This window comes from Rhinolophus hipposideros (genome assembly GCF_964194185.1).
Source record: "Rhinolophus hipposideros genome assembly, chromosome: 8".
NCBI lineage: Eukaryota > Metazoa > Chordata > Mammalia > Chiroptera > Rhinolophidae > Rhinolophus > Rhinolophus hipposideros.
Genome location: NC_138054.1, coordinates 73,532,754 through 73,554,335, shown reverse-complemented (window position 1 = coordinate 73,554,335; position 21,582 = coordinate 73,532,754). Strand labels below are relative to the sequence as shown.

The following is a 21,582-nucleotide window of genomic DNA, read 5'->3' as shown; positions in this document are numbered from 1 at the left end:
ATTGTTTACCTTTTAAAAGATCCTTTGGAAGAGAAGAGGTTAGTAGAAGAACAGGTTTTTAAAACCAGTCTGCTTTCACCCAATTTGCGGGCATATAATTATTCTGACAAAAGGCTGTACTTCTTTAAAGGGCTAATGAGCAGAAATGTTAGGGATTAAAAACATTTAAGGCACTTTCATAATTTTGTCTCATGTTACGGTATCCAAAATGGATTTTAAAACAAATCCCTTTTTCTTCCTTTAATTTTAGTATAATTATGTTTCAAAAGGTAGTCAAATCACTTCTCTTTGTGTCTCTTCAACAAAGAAGATCATCAAAAACATCATAAATTGTAAATGTTAGTCATTGAAGAGTTCAAAGGTGTTTAAAATGTACTTCTCAATAAAGTTGAACTCTAGCTAGTACTACTCAAACTGTGGCCCACAGACAGTTGCTGGTCTATGAATTGTTTGATACTAATCCACACAGTAGGACCACATATTGGTCTGCAGTAGATTGGAAATTTAAAAAGTGGTCTTTTACCACAGATAGTTTGAAAATTACTGTTCTAGATCAAGAAGTATAAATTGAAAATTATCAAGGACCAGAAACACTTTTCTTAACCTGAAATGAAAATATTAGCTGTTGTTTTAAAAGAGGGATCTTAGCAAAAGGGAAACCTAAATGGATGTGTAGAAGATATACTTAGCAAAGAGTTAATGTTTGATATTTTTACTTTCTCTGTTTAAAGTATTTTTGATGTTTTAATATAATTTTTTTACCTCACAGTTCAACTTCTCTGCCTACTTTCTCTAATAGAGCAAGGATCCTCTTCAGGGACCCCATGACCTATTCATAACACTGGGTGCAATGTAAAAAAAATTACATTAGAGATTGCATTGGAAGACAGTGATTTTTCAATTGGGGGTGATTTTGCCCCCCAGGAGAGATTTGGCAATATCTGGAGACATTTTTAATTGCTATAGCTTGGGGCAGGGTGCTGCTAGCATATAGTGGGTAGAGGCAAGGGATGCTGCTAAATATCCTACAATTCATAGGATGGCCTCTTACAACAAAGAATTATCTGGTCCATAATGTTAAGAGTTCAAGGTTGAGAAACCCTGTTAAAAAGTAAGATCTTAAAATTGACCTTTAATGAGTGCGTTTAGTTTCAGTTATATTTTAGGTTCCCTTTTATGTTCTTAATAGTCAATAGGTCCTTACTCTCTCACAAGTTTTAGAAAAGAGTCGATTAGTATAATGGGGAGCAGAGGCCAAATTATTCACAACTTGCCTAAGATATAATTAGGATTGTGATGTGGATACTTAGAAATTCTGACGCTGATTCATACTCCCAGAACGACTACTAGGCTTTGATCATTTTATTAAATTTTAAAGTAGCAGAATCATTGGGAGGAAAATGGGACATGAAGCTTAATATTTAAGTGATCTTCTTTTTTGTATAGTGTCTCAGATTGTTACATTCCTGGTTGGCTGTTTGGAGTTCGTGTGCTGGCATTTGTAATAACTGGATTGCTGAATTCTATCACTTTTAAAGGAGATCTTTGTCTGGACTATCAGATCATAAACTGTCCTGTTTTAAATTTATGTTCACATTTAGTGGCCAGTATTTATATTTGTACGGTGTCTTTGAGGTTTGATTTGTGGAGTGGGTGATATTTTTATAATAAGTAAATTCATTGCTGAGTCCAACACAGACCATTAGTGACTTAGGTTATATTCTAACATCTTTCTGGCACATTCCAAGTTCACAAAGGGAACTTGTATCTTAGATATATTGCATGAATGGGAACAAGATTCTTACTTTTAATGGAATTTTAAAATGGCATCCTTAGGAAGTTGTTTCTCTTTGGGGAAGGGGACAGGCTTTCACAGCAAGGGTTGGGGAGGAATGTAAATAAGGCCTGTAATAAATTAAGAAATGTAATAAATTAAGAAATGACATAGAGCATTGTGACTTTGGGCATTTGGCAGAAAGATGCCATTCTGATGTAAATATTTTGGTGGCCGTTAGACGTTCAGTATTCCTTAAGAAAGTGACCGACCTAGTGGTCTGCAGAGTGTTGTAGAATTGAGTATTCTGGTGGTTCAGAATACTGTGATGGCTTTTTGTTATTGTTGTTGTTGTTAATTGATGTGATAAACCCTACAGAGAGAAAGGCAACAGGCAGGGCTACATGTACTGATTCTGAGGGCAGTGGGGAAGAATAAGGTAGCCTTTGGTCAAATAAATTCACACTGTCTCATTTGGACTTCTACGTTTTTCTTGTGTGTCCCTTGTGCATTGGAAATAGAATTATCTTTGTGAGGTCTAGTGTAACAGGGTAGGGAGGGACAAAGTGTTGGGTGGGTGAGAAATTCCTGTTACACTCTGCTTTGAGCATTACCACTGTACTTCCTGTTGTCGTTGGTCTCTTGTAGCATGCCTTGTGCTTTCACGTGGTCACACCATTTTCTAACCCAAGAAAAGGGGGCACTTTATTCAGTTGCTCATTATGGGCAATGTTTTCATTGATTTTTGTTCAGTATTTCCACAACATGAATTATTATTGTGTTCCTCAAATCTTTCCTTATAGACCTGAAAATTTGAATTCTTTTCTTCAATTAATGCTTCTGTATAGATAAACAAGACTTTTTTTGTTTGGCAGGAATAATTTGGTTGGTTTCTAACATGTTCTGGTTTTAAAAGATGACACTCATATCATTGTGACCAGATGATATAGAACCTTTATAACTTAAGGAGGACATTTAGCACCTGTTCTGACCCTCCAGGTAGATAATTTTACTCCTGCCAATTCTTCATTGACAACTGTGGTCTTGGAGAGCAATTTTTATATCTATCATTTGATTTTTGGACAAGGAGACACCCACCTCAGGCAAATATGGGAGCTATCCTGTCTTAAAAGCCTCTTGTCCCATGGGAGCAACTCCATAGACATAGCTTCCAGGGTCGCTGCAAGACACATACATGTCTGTTCCAAGAGTCACTGTACTTAGGGAAACTCAGAGCTGTGGCTTCCTATCAGGTGTTTAAAGTTCTCCCAGTCTTGATGCTTTTTACCAATTAGGGGTCATTTCTACCATACCTAATGTTGCCTAGCAACATAGTTGACATACTACTCTTTAGTAGGTTGTCAGGGGAACAGAGCTAGAAAGTTAACCAGAGGTCAGATTCTCACACAGAAGGGGAAAAGGTTCTGTTAATCCTTTACCAAACAGTATGCAGTATGCTAAGCAATTGCACAATAGATACTCCACCTACTTCCTAAATATAAAATATAGCCAGAGGAATTTCTTATTAAAATATAGCCAACACCAACTAACTTTTCCTCTCTTGAAGAGTGTCCATTCTTTGTGCTTAGCTGCTTGTGAATGCGCTGCAAATTTTGTTGAGATATGTGTAAGAATTGGATAAATAGTCAAAATGGTCCTATCAAAATGTCATGTATCCTTTGGTGCTATTCACTGTTGGTGAGTATAGTATGACATACTACAGGGACATTGAATGAAAATTTCTGGGGATCCCGACAATCACACTTTGATGGGAACCTATGTCCACCTTGCAACCACCAAACACTAGTCTCTTGGTAATGGTGCTTCTTACTGTACTGTCATGTGGTGCTATTTTTGCCTGTTTCTGTTGCTCCTGGAAGATCATTAGGTGAGGATAATGGGTTATTTATTCAACCGTTATCCAGCAATTACTTATGGAGTCCTTGTTAGGTGTCAGGCACTAGGTGGACCTCAGTGAACACGCACAATCCCTGCCTTCAAGGAACTTGCAGTGTGTAATCAGGGAGACTAGCGATTAAGCCACACAGTTTGGGTGTGGTGGTAGAAACAAGGACAGTGCTCTGAGAGTGCTTGGGTAGAGCACCTAGCCCAGGCTGAGCCTCAGAGAAGGCTTTCTTGTCTCAGCTCCTTTTATTGTGGTCCTGCCCATGCAGTAAACTTCTAGCCTTGGGATACAATTTACAAGCAATTTAAACAGTGTCTGACATTTCCTGCTTTTTCCAAACATGGTGGTTTTGCACATTAACAGTGTTTAAATTACTTGTTTTATTCAGGTATGTAAAAATACTATAAACATGTTAGAAAATCCCAGTCTTTAGAAAATATGCATCAGATGCTGTAATTTTCTTATTAGAAACAAACCAACAAAAAATATCTTCTTGTTATTTTGATCCAGTGTAATAAGATAAAATGAAGGTATTGTTGCTGTGACTAATGACTAATGTGAAGGAGCCCTACTACATCTGGATTGAGTCTTGGCTGACCATGTAAACTGGTTAATACCCCCAAATGAGGATAGAGGTGGAATAGAACTGTTAAATCAAGGATCTGAGAAATAGAGGGGACATTAGAGATAGTCTAGTCCAACTCCATGGTGTAGAAAGATGAAATGACTAGTTCCTAGTTCCCACAGCTCCAGTTAGGATCAGATACCAGGTCTTGCCAGGCCAATGCTGATAACAACCACGTTTGGGCAGGTAACAAAGAGTATCTGTAGATAGCATTTGTTTCCTTGGGGTACCCATCATACTAAAAACACAGAAGAGGAAATTGCTGTTTTAGCCTCATGTGGCTTTGTGTGATCATGGCTGGCATTCCTGTAATACTTAGAGGGAGGAGGGAAATCACATGTGGATTTCTCAATAATACCCACACATATCTGAAACAATATAAACCACCATCAACACACCTGATTGGGCATGATTCAGGAAAGCTGACAAGGACAATCTTTTTTTTTTTTTTTTCTCCCACCCCTCCCACCCCTCTCATCCTCCCCAACCCCTCCACCCCGGTTTTTTTTAAGCCATTGGATTTCTCAGTCTAGTTGTAGAGCGCAGCTCCCTGGTCCATGCTGGTATTCTGAGAACAAGGACAATCTTATTTGAAACAAAAAAAAACCACACATATTGACAGCAGCCCATATAATATTATGGTATTGAGTGAAAATATATTTTAGGTACTTCTTGACTCTGAATTTTAATAAATCTACTGCAAAAGGTGAATTTATTTAAAGATCAGCAATAATATATAACAATGATTAGAACAGCATGTTAGTCACTTTAGGATCTAAAAATACGTAGAAGCGTAATAACTATGTTGATGCCAGGTGGGTACTAGACTTGTCAGGGTGATCACTTTGTAACTTATGTAAATGTCTAACCACTACACTGTACACCTAAAACTAATATAAAATAGTATTGAATGTCAACTGTAATTGAAAAATAAAAATTAATTAAAAATAATTACGTGAAAATAATTTACGTGAAATTCTCATGAGGAATTTTACAAGTAAGATATCAGTTAAGAAAAAAATAGAAAGTTATTAAATAGAGCTCCCAACCAAAAAAGCTTCCATCAATCATTCTTTCCCACCTCTCTGTCCAGTGGTGTTAGAACTGATTACTTCTTCTTTTTTTTTTTTTTATATCACCTTTGTTACTTTACTGTCATGTTAAACCTTTAATCAAATTCCAAAAATTATTAGCCATATTACATACCATGATTAGCTTTCTACAAACAATTTTGCTTTCTGTGTACAAATAAGTGTCAATGAAATAAAAAATAAAACTGTATACTAGGCAAAGAACTTTATTAACCTTTGCTTCAAATTTTATTCCCAAGCTTCTTCACCTTAATTAGCTGCAAAGAATGATTTGTGTATAAGCAAAAACTGAAAAGAGCTGCAGTGTCCAAGGGGCTTGGGCTTAAAAATATTAGAGATTGAGATTTTATCAGATCCATGAACAAAATTTAAAAAGCAGTCATAATATAAAATAGCAGCTCCCAGTAACTTCTTCAAGTTTTATCTTCTTCAGAAGTTGACTCAATTCAGTTTGCTTCATTCTTGGAAGCCTCATCAAAATTCTCCACAAGATCTGGAACTTCATCATCATCATCCTCTCCGGTAGCAAGTGGTGCTTTTCCATCCACAGATTGTTTGGGCAGAGCTTCAGCCAGTCTCCTTAAACTAGTCAGACTGTCTGCTCCGAGCTGGTTTAAGATGCTGGGTAGCATTTCTGTCAGCTGCTTGGTCTCAGCATGGCCTGTGATGGTGAAAGTATTCGCTGCCAAAGAGGCTTGAACTTTAGGGTTGTTAAAGTGGATCACTGTTCCTTGGTTTGTGAACATATTCACCTCTTCAATACCAGAGATATTGTTTACCCCTAACTTCTTTAAGGAGAACTGAAGATTTTTATCATCTGCTGTAGCTGTTCTGTGAACCACCTTCTTCTTTCTGCGAGCAGTTCCTTTCCCACCAATGCGCACTTGTGCCTGCAGTTTGGCGAGTTTCTCCTGGTTCACGATAGTTTCTTTCATCTTGTTGGAGAGGACACGGGGCCGCGCGGGGGACTAGGGTTGGCGCTCAGGGGGTCTTGGGCAGACCAGCTGAGAATAAACGCGCACACACGCGGGGACGCAAGATGGCAGCTCTGATTACTTCTTTATATGAGACAATTTCTGAGCAAATTATCCCAAGGCGGAACGTTTTAGATTCTGTGAAAGAAAACTGACCACTGCTTGATGAATGGGTTGATTCATGGTATTGCATCAGTTGATGCAATACTAAGCAAACACTAATGGTAGACAACGCAAGAATCAGAAAACAATGCAACCGTTCTAAACTGAGTGCTATAGTCACACACTTTCCAATAACTCTTAGAAGAAAAAGGGTAACTGACTTTATCTTTGGCTGCCAAGTTTCCAAGTGGATTAGTTCCTCTTACAAAGGCACTTGTCAAAACTGCTATCAAAAGAAGAGAAGATGAAATTGGAAATGATCTTGACCATTAAAACAATTGCAACTGATAACTTTTTTAAGGATTGGGAAACTTGCTGCTTTTATAGAACTGAGCTGGTCTTTATGTTTAAGTGACTACGTACCAAGTCTGTTTATATGGTTCAGTGTTGTCCAGGTTGTATGTTGTTTTGCTATTATTACTTTTTATATATAAAGAACTAAAAAAGAAGAGAGAATAAAGTAATAAATAAGTGGATATAATCTGTATAATCTAGATCTGAGTTCTCATTTCTGTTGTCTCAGCAGTCCATTTTTAATATAAATCTTTAAGATGTGCATATTTTTGTTTCAAAAAATTGTTTCTGCTTAAACAACAGTTTCAAATATTTATCTTTTAAACACAGGAAGTTGGTTCTGTTTTAGCAATGTATTGATATAATTTTACATTTTTAAAAAATGTTGAGGCTGCGTTCATTTAAGACTGGCTGGGCTCACTGCCAGCTCTTGAGAAAAGCATTTATAGCCTGTGGATTTTTAAAAGATGCCCTATAACAATATAGAACTGCTAACACTAAATACACTTCCCATCTGTTTGAAGACTAACTTCATTTAGTAAGAGACAAAAAAAAAAAAAAAAGTACTATCTAAAACAGAGATTGGGCCAAATCCTACTTGCTGCCTTTTTTTTTTTTTTTTGCAAATAAAGTTTTATTGGAACACAGGCACACACATTCTTTTCCATGTTGTATATGTCAGCTTTTGCTATTATACGGTGCAAAGGTGAATGGTTGTGCCAGAAGACAGCCTTCATCTCTAAGCCCAAAATAGTTACTACGTATCTGGTGCTTTACAGAGTTTGCCCACGAGTGATCTAGATGTTGGTCACAACAAGAGATCTATTTCTCATGTAGGGATGATGGAGGTAGGTGGGATAGGTCACACCAATGTGGTGAGCATCACTAGGATTTAAACCAATCTAGTATGTATGGACTAATCTGTAAGCATCACTAAGATTTAAACATGCTGTGGGGACAGAGCCAGGAGTGCAGTTTCCAGGCTCTCGCCCTCACGTGGAAAGCTGCTCACTCGGTAATAAATGGCCATCAGCTGTGACTGGATGGCCAGCAGCTGTGGCTAGTCGGCCGTCAACTGTAACCAGTGAACCATTGGCCACTAATATAACTGCAGTGGCTACTCCAGCAGCAAATGGGGGCTAGCAAGAAGATGGTGGCTGAGCTAGCAAGCGCGGATTGCAGTTAGCAAGTGGGGTTGATTGGCAGAGAAGCGGATGGCAGGTTGCAGATTGTGTGGATCCTGTTTCCTATGTCTCCAACCCAGCTGCCAGTGAGACTATAGTGGTAGGACTCCCCTATCTATGGCTCCATGGGTGTTCCTTTTTGGCCTCACCATATCCTGCGTTCTTATGCGGGGAGCAGGACCAGAGACCCTGCATGACCCTGCATGACACATGGCGCAGCGAGCAGTGTACAATGCCAGCCAAAGCTCTTCAAAGAGTGGGAGCAGTTTGTGCGTATGAACACTCAGTCTCAGGAAGAGCAGCTGCTGGAGAGCTGGACCCCCGTGGAGGGGTGGGAAGACGTGGATGGTTCTCCAACCAGCAAAGGCAGAGAAAGGAAAGGTCATTGCGGCCCTGTGGGCTGGGAAGTGCTTGCTGAGGCAGCCCGGATGCAGGACTTGTAGTCCCAGGAAGAAAATGCTTGCTGAGTCCTTGGTGTAAGATGTGAGTGAGGTCAAGGTCGTCCCTCACCCCCAGGTTGGGGAGGACTTGGAGCCCTCGCCTGCGGAGAGCGCACACGTTGTGGGGCCGGTGCACAGCCCTGGCGAATGACTGTGGACTATGGGGAATTGTCTTCCATCCCTGATTTGTGGACCACTTGACTGTTTGCTTGGGAACGTACCACCGTGTAGTGGAACCGGTGGATGTTTGTTTCCTGTGTTTCGACTGGCTGCCATCGAGAATATGTAAGCACCTTGACTGTGAGCCACTATTGTTCCAGCACGGTGCCCTGAGAGGCCCTGGCTGTGTCCAGGAAGTCTGGCTGTGCCCAGAAAGACTGGCAGTGCCCTGAGAGGCCCTGGCTGTGTTCAGGAAGTCTGGCTGTGCCCAGAAAGACTGGCAGTGCCCTGAGAGCCCTGGCTTTGCCCAGGAAGTCTGGCTGTGCTCAGGGAGATTGGCAGTGCCCTGAGAAGCCCTGGCTGAGTCCAGGAAGTCTGGCTGTGCGTAGAGAGAGTGGCAGTGCCCTGAGAGGCCCTGGCTGTGCCCGGGGAGACTGGTGGTACCCTAAGAAGCCCAGGAAGCCTGGCTGAGTCCGGAAGGACGGGTGGTATCCTGAGAAACCCTGGCTGTGCCCAGAGAGTCTGGCTGTGTCCAGGATATTGCATTCACCTCTAGACTCCTTGCACAGGGCCCCTCGTGGAAGACGCTTGTTGCATAGATTGTGAGGTGAGACCCTGTAGGGGTGGAGTGTGGGGACAGAGCCAGGAGTGCAGTTTCCAGGCTCTCGGCCTCACGTGGAAAGTTGCTCACTCAGGTAGTAAATGGCCAGCAGCTGTGGCTAGTCGGCCGTCAGCTGTGGCTATGCTAACAGCAGATGGTGGCTGGCAAGCGGATTGCAGTTAGCAAGTGAGGTTGGTTGGCAGAGAAGCAGACAGCAGGCTGCGGATCGTGTGGCTCCTGCTTCCTGTGTCTCCAACCCAGCTGCCAGCGAGAATATAGTGGTATGACTCCGTTATCTATGGCTCTGTGGGTGTTCCTTTTTGGCTTCACCATATCCTGCGTTCTTATGCGGGGAGCGGGACCAGAGACCCCGCATGGCTCCCTGCATGACACATATCTACTATATATAAGGGTCAGTGGAGGGGTGCAGCTGATTTGTACCAAGTTTTTGGGAGGAAGTCTCTGACCAAGAGAAAAGATGGTCACTTGGCTCAGCTCCAAGGAAATGGGCCTGAACCTTCAGTGTGAGAGCTACAGGCAGAAATTAAAGGAGCATGATCCCAAATCTTGGTGAGATGCTGGGAGCTCAAATGGCACTGCTATGAACACCTGCCAAAAGCATGAAGCAGAATGGGAGGACAGGAGCACTGGCTGCCCTGCACTTCAACTCTGTACAACCTCTGTGTATTCTCAGCACAGCTGTGGCTCACAGTAGCAAGAGAGATTAAATGCAGCTGGATGGGCTCTAATAGGTGGACATTGGAGGCAGTTAGGATTTCAGCTTTTCCAGGCACCTATGGATTCAGCAGCTCACATCAGAGTGCCTCTCTCGTTCAAGGCAGTTTGGCTTCAAGGAACAAACACTCAGAGAAGCTTAAGGCAATGGTTCTCAACAGATGGTCTCAGGACCAGCCGTATTACCATATCCCCAGGGTGGGAGGGTGGGGCGATTCTGATGCAAACTAAAGTTTGAGAGCAGTTTTAAAAGGATTTGTTTCAAGATTAAAATGAGTGATTTTACAGCCATCCTAGGACCTGAAATCAGCAGGTCACCTGGAATTAGAATATAAGAACTAAGATTGCTCCTGATCTCTCCTGATCCTCGTCCATTCTCCTGGTCCACTTATCTCTGCCTGTGGGAATTTCCCCAGCCACTCTCAGAAGACTAGCTTGCTTCTGCGCATTCATCAGCGCAAATGGCTGCCCCACGTCCAACCTGACCATTGCCCTATCCTTCAGTTAAAAATCCTCCAAAGGCAAACACCTCAGTTCCTGCCTAGCCAAAGCTGGGTTATCTTGGGTCACATGGCACCTTGAATCAGTGGAGGGCTCTGGACAGGAGGTAGGGGTGAGGATTGGAGAGGAGAGGTATGTTATTTGGAAGTTGGGGCTGGATAGTGGTATAGGGAACAGATCCCCTGAGCAGGGTCTTTGGAGAGGGCAGGAATATTGACATACATGTCTCCTACACTAAGAAGATCAAGGCAGACAGGAAAATTTTCAGGAGAATGCATGCATGATACACTTCCAGGTGTTCCCAAAATCAATGAGGTGGGGTGTGGGGACTGCAGGTGGTTGTACAGTGTTCCATTAGTAGGGGAGCGAAAGTCTATTTAGTTATATACCTAAAATAACTGAATTTGAAAACAGGTGTTCAAACAAAAACTTGTACACAAATGCAAACGTATATAGCAGCCAGTATTCAATAGCCAAAAGGTAGAAACACCCAAATGTCCATTGGCTGATGAACAAAATGTGTTGTACACATGCAGTGGAGTATCATTCATCCACTAAAAGGAATGACGTCCTGATACGTGCTACATGATGAACCTTGAAAACATGCTGGTTGAGAGAAGCCAGTAACAGAGGGCATATTGTATAATTTCATTTATATAAAATATCCAGACTAGACAAAGCCCTAGAAACAAAGCAGAGTGATGGTTGCTAAGGGCTGGGTGGAAAGGAAGGAACCACTGCAAATGGGTGCAGTTTCTCTTTTACCGTAGGTGACAGAAAAGTTCCAGGACTAGATAGTGGCAATGGTTGCACAACACTTTATTGTCCTTTAATATTATACACTTTGTTATGTATTTTAACACATTTTAAAAAGTATTTAGTGCTTCAGGGACTCCAGTAGATAATCACGCAAGGACGGGTAGGCGGAGGCGTGGGGGGGGGGGGTGGAGGGGTAGCAGCAGGTGTTCTGACGCCGGGGCAGGGGCAGCCTCGGCGGGTTGCGGCCTGGAGGAGGTGCCCCATTCGTCCCGGGTTGGGCAAGCGGTAGGATGCAGAGGCGAGCGGGTGCGGTTTGCAGCCCAGGCGCAGCGGCGGCGGCGGCACGCGGGCTCGGAGAGGCTGGAGACGGTCAGAAAAGCGCACGCGCGCGGCGGCCCACGGGGAGAGGCGGACAGCGCCGGGGCGCACCGCGCCGGGGCGCACCGCGCCGGGGCGCACCGCGCCGGGGCGCACCGCGCCGGGGCGCACCGCGCCGGGGCGCACCGACTCCCGGAATCAGTGCCCGCCTGGCTTTGCCGCCCCGCCCAGCCAGCTGGCCAGCCCATCTCGCGCGCTTCATCGTTCGCGGAGCCCTTCTTGCCTCCCGGCCTTTCCCAGCCGCAGAGGGGGAAAAGGCGGGAAGGCGGCGAGAGGACGGTGCCAGGTGTGTCTGGAGCCGTCGGGGGCAGCGGGCTCCCGCAGAGTCGGCGGCCAGCCGGGCCCCGCCTGCGCGGGGAGTGACTGGCGGTCCACCCAATGGTGCGGCGGGAGGGCGGGCCAGCTCATTGGTAGACCCTCCTTCTGTGAGGTTGAGTGTTTGTAGTTATCTTGACTAGATTCAGGTTATGCATTTCAGGCACGATTATCACAGAATTGATGCCGCGTTCTTCTCCACGCCTCATATCAATTGGCACACAACTTCAGCTCGCCTGAGCCACCGGGCCGGCCCTGAATCATGTTATTAAATTGGCTGCTAACTCTGTCCTTTGAAACGTTATGGGAGCAACAACAATAATACGTAGCACATGTTAGGTGCTTAATAAGGGAATTTCTTCCAAATAATTCAGAAAGAAAAGAGCCTTGAAGGAAGAAGAGGCAGAGGGATAGTGATTTTTAGATATTTCTTTTCAGGCATCTGCTGAACTTATTATTCCCAACCAGTGGAAAAGAAAGATGTCTTTCATCAATCTTTTCATGGCTAAAATAATAGCTTCTCAAATATCCTTTTAAAAAGTTATGTGGGGCCAAATAATCTTGTTGTTACCAAATCAGTAATACATCTAATTTTAGCTTCACTTTGCAGAAGCTTTGGTGAGTTTTTTAAGTGGCTCTGTAACAACCATGGGAAGATGGTGGGGAACTGAAGAGACCTCTCCTACATTTGTCCCTCCCCCAACCTCCAGCTGTGTGGTCTAAGCAGGCATAAATGCTGAGACACGTTCTATTTAGATCTCTTTGGCTAAAAGACAATCACGAATTTATTATTTATGCCTGTAGGTTTTGAAAGTGGCAGTAAATTATTTTAAGACTTCTGTTGAGAGGTGTGTTCTTTGTACTCTCCCCTTGAATCTGGGTGGGCTTGTGACTGATATAAATGTAGAGTATAGTGGAAGTGATGTCGTGTGATTTCTGAGGTTAGGAAAGATCATGCACCTTTCTTGAGATGCTGGCTCTTGGGACACTCCTTTGGGTTTGCTCCCCCATAGAACCACAGAACCCAGCCACCTTGTGGTGAAGAGCCAAACCACATGGAGAGGCCATGTATAGGCTGCAGGACAGTTGAGCCCAGCCTTCAGCCTTTCCTGGGAAGAAGTCGCCTCTGAGAGACTCTTGCAGGCCCAGTCATTCTAGCCCCTATCTGTTGGTCATCAGCTGAGGCTCAGGACAGGGTGGAACAGAGAAAAGCGTCCTGCACTGTGCCCTTTCAGAATTCCTGACCCACAGAATCAATAATAAATTATATAAAAATTTAAAAAGTCATAAAAAAATCAATATGAAATCAACAAAAACCAATAAAAATCAATCATAAGCATAACAAAATGGTGGTTTCATACCACTAAGTTTGGGATGGGTGTTGTACGGCAATAGTAAGTGGAACAAGACCATCTCATTAAAGGACTTTATATAAGAACATAAAATAAGTATAAACAATAAAAAGCCATGGAGAGCAGAGGGATAATTAAAGCTACAAGTAATTAGTATAACTGAATATAGTTCTGAGTTTTCTAGCAGCCAGAAGTATAAGCACAGAGATTGCTAAATGTAACAGTCTCATTGTATAATAATAAGAAAGAGGCTATTTGTCAGGAGAAAGGAAGTTCTTCTGGCACTAATCTCTAATAGGAATTTACTAAACACTTCCCTCTGTAAGGGATATTGAAAAATATAATGGGAAAATTCTTTATCAGCAGTTTTATAGACTTCACAATGACTGTTTCTAACATGGGCCATCAATAAACTTGAAGTACATAACACTAAATCATAAACTCAGATTGTCAAAGAGTGTAGCTTGATTCAGGGACAGTTTGTAAAATCTGGAGAAATGAATGGTTAGCACATTCCTTCGACCTTCTAAGCAATCATTCAATCCTGATTTCAGCAAGGATTTGTCAGTATCCAATTAACTAAAAATTAAATTTTCTGGTGAATATATGGATTGTGGGAATTCTGTCATGTTGATTCAAGGTAGTCCCTTACATGCTTTAAAACACAAAAAAGAAGGTGTCAATGCCTACAATATGTCAACATGGAGGGAAGTGGGGGCTACAGACTAGAGGCAAGGCTAAAGCTTTCTTTAAAAAATAATCTTGAAACTCACCAGAAACAAAAACTCAATTTTTAAAAACAAGTAAAAGATTTGAGCTTCACCAAAGAAGACATATGGATGGCAAATAAGCACAGGAAGAGATGCTCAATAATATTAGTAATTAGAGAAATGCAAATTAAAAACCACAATGCAAAGTAAAACCACCACACACCTATTAGGAAGGCTACAAACAAACAAACAAAAAAAACCCCAAAATCTAACAATGCCAGGCACTGGCAAGGACACTGGAAGTCTCATACCGTGTTTCCCCGAAAATAAGACCTAGCCAGACCAACAGCTCTAATGCGTCTTTTGGAGCAAAAATCAATATAAGACCCGATCTTATATTGTATAAGACCAGATATTATATTATATTATATTATATTATATTATATTATATTATATTATGAGACCGGGTCTTATAGTAAAATAAGATCGGGTTTTATATTAATTTTGCTCCAAAAGACGCATTAGAGCTGATGGTCCAGCTAGGTGTTATTTTCAGGGAAACACAGATGTTGCTGGTGGGAATGCAAAATGGTACAGGTACTTTGGAAAACAGTTTGGCACTTTTTTATAAAGTTAAATGCATACCTAGGCTATGACCCAGAAATACTGAAGATATGAAAACATAATCACACAAAAATCCGTATGTGAATGTTTATAGTAGCTTTTTTTTCATAAATACCCCAACTGGAGACAATCCAAATGTTCTTCAACTGGTGAACAGGTAAATGGGTGGTACATCCATTTATGGAATATTACTCAGCAATAAAAAAGGATGGAACTAGTGTTACATGCAACAACATGGATGAGTTTCAATGTATTAAGTGAGAGAAACCAGACTCAAAAGACTACCACTTAATAGTTAAAATGGCTAATTTTGTTATACATATATATATTTTATCACAATAAATGAAAAGACTACATACTGTAGGATTCCATTTATATGTCATTCTGGGAAAAGCAAAGCTATAGGGAAAGAGAACAGATCAGTCGTTTCCAGGAAATGAGGGTGGGAGAGGTTAGCTACTAAGGTTCAGCATAAGGGAGGTTTTTTGGATTTTTTTGTGTGTTCTGTATCTCACTTGTGGTACTAGTTACAGGACTCTATGCCTTTGCCCAAACTCATAGAACTGTACACCAAAAAAGGTGACTTTTACTGTATGTTAATTAAAAAATAAAAATTCAAATTTTCTAGAGGCCACATTTTTAAAAAAATAGATTAAATACTTATTAAAATTAATATTATTTAATAATATATTTTCTTTAACTCAGAATACTCAAAATATCATTTCAACATGTAATATAAGAAATTATTGAATGACAGTTCAATAATTTTGTACTAAGTCTCAGGAATTGGTATGTATCTTACCCTTACATGACATCTTAATTTGGACTAGCCACATTACAAGTGCTCAATAGCCACATGTGTAGAGACTACTATATGGGACAATGCACGTGTAGGTCATGACCTGAAAAAAAAGTAAAGGTAAGTGTTTCCAGCGTTGAGCAGCTATAATCATATAAATAGAATATTTCCACCAGGTAGAATATACTACTTAAAAATATCACTTTAGAAAATCTGAAAACAATCATCATGAAAAGTTATAAAAATATTAACTCAAAGGAGTAATATTCTTGCAAAATGCATCCAAACTGGCATCATCTTCAAAGGTGACCTCACCCTCTCACTTACATCTTCTAGACTACTCCCTGAAAATGCCATTCCCTTTCATGTTGCACTTGCTTGCATTTTCTTCTATTCTCTTATCTCTTCTTCACCCCCCACACACATATATACTTCTCCACCTGGTGAAAACATTTTTAAGACCCAGTTTCAGTGGACTTCATTTCTGTGAGAGCAGGAACCACACCTTATTCTTTGCATAGGGAGCCCTCAACACTGTTCTTTCTTTTAATCTTTATTGGGGACCTCTAGGTGCTGGGGATATCTGGGGGAATGAGATACAGCTCTGTCCCCAACTGTCTTGTGGTCTGTTGGGAATAACAGACAAATCAAAGAGGCATGTCAATAGTTTGCTAAATACCAAGCACAGTGTTGTGGGGAAGCCAACTTTTCCTGTACAACCTCTGAGGTAGTCCTTTCCCATTTTCCTTTAAGAGGTCACTATGGTAACCAAGGTAGGGCAGGCCTTGCAGTGAATTCCTGTGCCTACTCAGCCTCAGCCAGCCATTGGCTGAGTTTCATTGCAGCACATAAGTGGAGGTCACTGGGAGAGTGACCATAGAAGTTTGACACCCTTCTCTCTTTTCCCTTACACGTACTAATATTGGAATGTGGGTGCTTCCCCAGGAGACTTGTCTCTTGGTGAAAACTCCCTAGTAGGCTCTCCCCTTGGAAACCCCTGCCTGCACCACTCTTAAGAGAGACTTCTCCCACAGTAGTGATCCTGGGGCATGTCCCTGGGTGAGCAGCCTCCTCTGCCGATCTGCTCCAGACCTGGGCCAATCCACAAGGTACACAGAAGTCAGCTGTCTCAAGTCCGAGGAGCCCTGGGTTTGGAGCTTCTAATATTCTTCTGAATTTTGCTTTCAAAAGTGGGGAGGAGCAATGAGGTGAGGCTGTAAAGGCTAATTGCATATACTTTATTTGTAACTCCTAAGGAAGAAATCACATTTTTGAAGAAGGAAGGAAGTGGTGTTGGTGTTTGGCAAGGATATTGATCTACTAGCTCCTGTACCATTTACATTTGTGTTTAAATACCTCCTCTTTTAAGATGCAAACAAATTTGCCGAAATTTGAAAATCATTCTTAAATTGTTGCGAAGCATTATAGTAAAATAATCAGATTGACACCCTGAGTTAGGGAATGAGAATTTTGATTATGATTGGGAGGAAGGAAAGAAAATTATGGGTGGAAGGGCTTAGAGGAGGCAGGAGGATGGGCAAATCATAGACAAGTTTGTCTACTTTGTATCATTTGAATTTTGTATCAGCAGAATAGATTATAACTGATTTTTAAAAATTTAATTGTTGACCTATTGGTAGGTGACAAACAAATCTGCTCCCTAGAAAAAATAACTTTTTCTTCCTCTGAATTCTCATAGCCTTTCAGTCAAAAATACGTATTCAATGCCTACTATTTGCCAGATGCTGTGCTAGGTTCTAGAACTTTTGCAATTTTTGCATTTAGCTTAATAAATCAGCATATATTATGGATGAGTAAAAGTTCATGAACTTAAAAAACACCTCACAAGGAGTGCTACTTCTCTCCTGCTGGATGGTGAGTTCCTTTGCAGGGACAGAGTCTTATTTGAGCAGAGGAACTCACTGAAAATATTCTAGTCACCTTTCTAGCACTAGTATCTTGCCAGTGCCTGGTATATAAGAGGTGCTTAATGAATGTTTGTTGAATGACGATAAGACCTCCCCATGCTCCCCACCACAGAGCTGAGAAGGGTGAGGAGGCAGACAAGGAAAGATGTGTTACTGAGATCCCCCTTCCTAAAAGAACTTGCTGACAGTTTCTAACTGTTAGTGCTCTCAGATGCTTCAGCTTTCCAGAAGCCTGGCTAACACATGGGACTCTTCCATTGGGTAATGTTTGCTCTGGGCTGGCAGAAACTCTGTCACTGACCTCTTTTCTCAATCCTACTTCTCCCTTTCCCCCACATGTGTTACTCCCTGTTAATCCTTTTATACTCTAAACTCTATCTCTGCATCTGCTTCCTAGTAAACCAAACCAGACAATGAGGCAGGGAAGTACACTCTGTCTCCAGAGAGGCATTGAAAGTCACATAGCAATGGGTGGTGATGTATAATCCTGTCAGAATGAAGGAAGGTAATAATTGAAAAGGCTAACACAATATACCACCCTGAATCAGTACCCTTTCCCAGTATACATTAGGACAATACTAGACAAAGTGTGGTTCAAGAATTGATGTTCCAAGCTCTATAATAAGTACAGAAAGTGAAAGTAGGCATTTGGAAAGTTTTATACAATAAATAAGCCTGCAACAGATTGGGAACAAAAACAACCTGGTTCTTTACCACAGTTCACTGGCCAAATACAACCTTCATGAGAAAAGCAATAACCTAAATTACATACATACAAACATATACACATATAATTACATATATAAGCTAAGAATTATTGGAATAGAAGGATCAAAAAGTTTAAATAAAAATGATAAATATCCTTAGATAACATTATATTAACAGTACAAGACACTAATGAGAAATCACAAAAAAGAACCAAGAAGAAATATTAGAATTGAAAATGTAATAGTTGAAAAAAAGAACACAAGCAATAGAATAAATGGAAGGATAGATATGGCTAAAGAAAAAATCAGTAAATTTCTAGATCCATTAAGGACCTTTGCTATAAGATAGCAAGAGAGGACAAAGCAATAGAGAGTATTAGTATTAAACGAAAAGTCAAGAAACTTGGAAGATAGGAGTAGAAAGGCCAACATCTGGAAAGTTACAGGTTCCAGAAGGAAGGATAAACAATGGAGAAAAATATATTTTAAATAATAAAGGCAACCTTCCCAGAATTAAAGAAGAATGAAAGCTCTTAGATTAAAAAGGGCCCAGAGAGTGACAAACAGGAGCTTTAAGAGAAAATCTATACTTGGACACATCCTAACAAATGTAAGAATATCAAATATAAAATGTAAGTATATTAGAGATAAAGAGAAAATTATTGTCTCCCATGAAAGAACAAATCGACATTATACTACTCAACAGCAATACTGGATGCAAGATAAGAATCAAGCAATATGTTTTAAAGTATCAAAGGAAGAGAACTTTGGTTCTAGAATTTTATCTCCAGTTAAATTGTCATTCAAAAAAATAATAAAATAAATTGTCATTCAAATGTTAGAATATATTAAAAGTATTCTCTAGCATACAAAACCTTAGAAGCTTTGACACACAAAGACCAACACCGAAAGCAATCTTGAAGAAAGTACTAAAGATGAGAAATAAATCTGGGAGATGTTCCAAGAGATAGGATAAATAAGAGTGTTCAAATACTTTGATAAAGTTTACCTTTGTCTTTAAAGAAAAAGGTTTGTATCAAATAAGATAAAAAGAGAAAACATACCTATACCTATAACAAGTAATATCAATATTAGAGGGAAGTGGAGAAAGAGAAATAAGGGTATGTATGCTTACCCTTATTAAGTATAATAATTTCTTGTTAAGGGGAAGAAATAGATATTGATACATTATCCATAAGGATAAAAAACATGAATATAGGTAATAAATTAAGGGTAATCACAATACAAACAAATTATAAATATTTAATAAACTTTTAAATCAGTAGGATTAAACTCAATATAGCCAATAGACTACAGGGAAGGACATAAATAGCACAAAAGAAATAAAACATGAAGCATATGTGAAATAAAAATAATGTGACAGAAGTAAATACTAATTTAAGTGTAAATACAATAAGCGTAATTGCATTAAATTCAAAATTAAAAGGCTGAGCTTCTCAGACCGGTTTTTTAAAATCAAACAGTATGATTTATCCAAGCATGTACTTAAGACAAAAAGAAATTGAAAGGTTGAGAATAGGATAGAAAAAGCTATGTCAGGCATATGTGAACAAAAGAATTCAGAGGATAATAATCCTAATGTAGTATAAGCCCTGACTTTTTTTTTTCTTTTTTTGTAATACAAGTGCCTTTCTAAAACTTTGATTGCTGAAGCATCCATTTCAAAGATAGCTATCTCCAATAAACAGACCAGTAAATATAGAGTCAGGTCACCTCCTCCCTTTGTTTTAAGGCTCCTTTGTTTTAGAAATTGTGGTTTATTTCAATACCTGTCCATCTGGGCTACTTGTTTCTTTTCAATTCCTGAGCTTTAAATTCCCAGCTCTTATGTTTTAAACTCATCAGTAAAGAGTGAGCCCATGAAATTCTTTAGGTCCCCACACTTGGCCCCAATAAAAACAGAGTCTGTGAGTGCTCCCTTGCTCCCTCTATCCCTGACCTTGCTGTGTGGTCCCAAGTGTGCTGTGTAATTTCCAGGTCTTGCAAGTAATAAACCTGTTATCTTTTCAAGGTTTCCTGATGGTTATTGCTGAAGGGTGTCTTGAAGTTATAATAAGAACCACAAGGTTATTGATAGACTGAGACCAGTACAAAACACCTAATGTCTAGTAATAAAATCATAAGAGACAAAAGATAATAATAGAACATAGAACAGGAAGTAGAAGAAGGAAATTATAAATGCCAGCTATTGCCTTGTGACCAGTTTCAGAAACAAGGACTGTAGTAGCTACATACCTTTTCTTTCTTTTATAGAATATCATATTATGGCTGAATAGATAAGACATGAACATTTCCCAGAGATTGACGCAGTTCTTCATGAGACACTGGGTATTCCCTCTCACAGAGAGGGTAAGAATTTTTTCTGTAATGGTAGTTGAATTATATGAGGTGGGAACATTTTGTTGCTATTGTTGTTTTTTGAAATTTAAGTACCGGAAGGTTGTATGGATAGCTGGTATACAAAATGATGGACTATGGCATATAGTGTGTATTGGCTCACTCAACACACTTTCCAGTCCTCTTCTAGGATGCCTTCCTATACTGCAGAGGCTGGAAAGCTAAAAACTACATTTCCCAGACTCCCCTGAAGCTATAGTTCAAACAGTTGGATCTACATGAGACTAGAAAGGAGGAAGTGAGAAATACAAGGCAGAAGCCATGATCGTGGGTAGATCAGCTCTTTTTGCAAGCATAGTCTGAAAGCACTGGTTCTTCCGTGGCAGATCGAGCAGAGATTTCAGTGTCGATTCCTAATGTCATAGTATCAGGAGGTGGCAGCATTGGGGGTTCCATGACAATAGCTATGTGGTATGGATAGGAGTTTCTTCTGGCTGCTATTGTCCTGAACTTTCAGCATCTAAACATGATTCTCTGGACCACTTGGAGATTCATAAGCCACCTAATATTGTCTAATAAAGCCCTTTCTGTTTAAACTACTTAGAGTGGAATCTATTCTCCACAAGTAGCAAGATTGACTATAGGAGACTGTTAGTTGTCCCTCCATATCTTTTCTCTCTTTTTTTCCTTGGTAATAGAATGTTTAGCTATAACATTACTATCCTGTATAAAGATTGTATTTCTCAGATTCCCTTGCAGCTAGATATGCCCATGTGACTATGTTCTGACCAAGTGGATGTAAATAAAGATGTGATGTGGCAGATTCCAGCAATCTTCCTTAAGAGACAAGTAAATGCTTTTTACCCCATTTCTCTTTTCCTCTATCCTGCTTGGAATGTGGGGTTGTTGGAAGGTACATTTTAAAATAGGAGCATGAGGGCTAGAAATGATGGAAAAGAAAGTTGGTAACAGCCTGGTTCCCTAAAGGCTTCATAGAATAGACCTCTTTTACTAGCCTTGAATCATCTACTTCCAGATTTTTACATGAGAGAAAAATCAACTTCCATTTTGTGTATGCCATTGTTAGTTTGGGTTTTCTGTCACTCTCAGCCAAATCTAATTCAAATGAATCAATGACCAATAAAGCATTGCCCCAATTCAGAAAATATGTACCCTTCCTCTTTGTCCATTAATCTCTAGCTTATA

The 21,582-nt window shown here is 40.4% G+C and overlaps 1 protein-coding gene across 1 annotated transcript; it reads right to left on the bottom strand.

The window, feature by feature from the left end:
* Positions 1-3,051: 3,051 nt before the first annotated feature.
* LOC308501253 (transcription factor BTF3-like) lies at positions 3,052-6,719 on the bottom strand. The gene has a single exon (XM_081057303.1). The coding sequence runs from the start codon at positions 6,329-6,331 to the stop codon at positions 5,843-5,845; it is 489 nt and encodes a 162-aa protein (XP_080913429.1). The 5' UTR covers positions 6,332-6,719; the 3' UTR covers positions 3,052-5,842.
* Between the last annotated feature and the right edge of the window lie 14,863 nt (positions 6,720-21,582).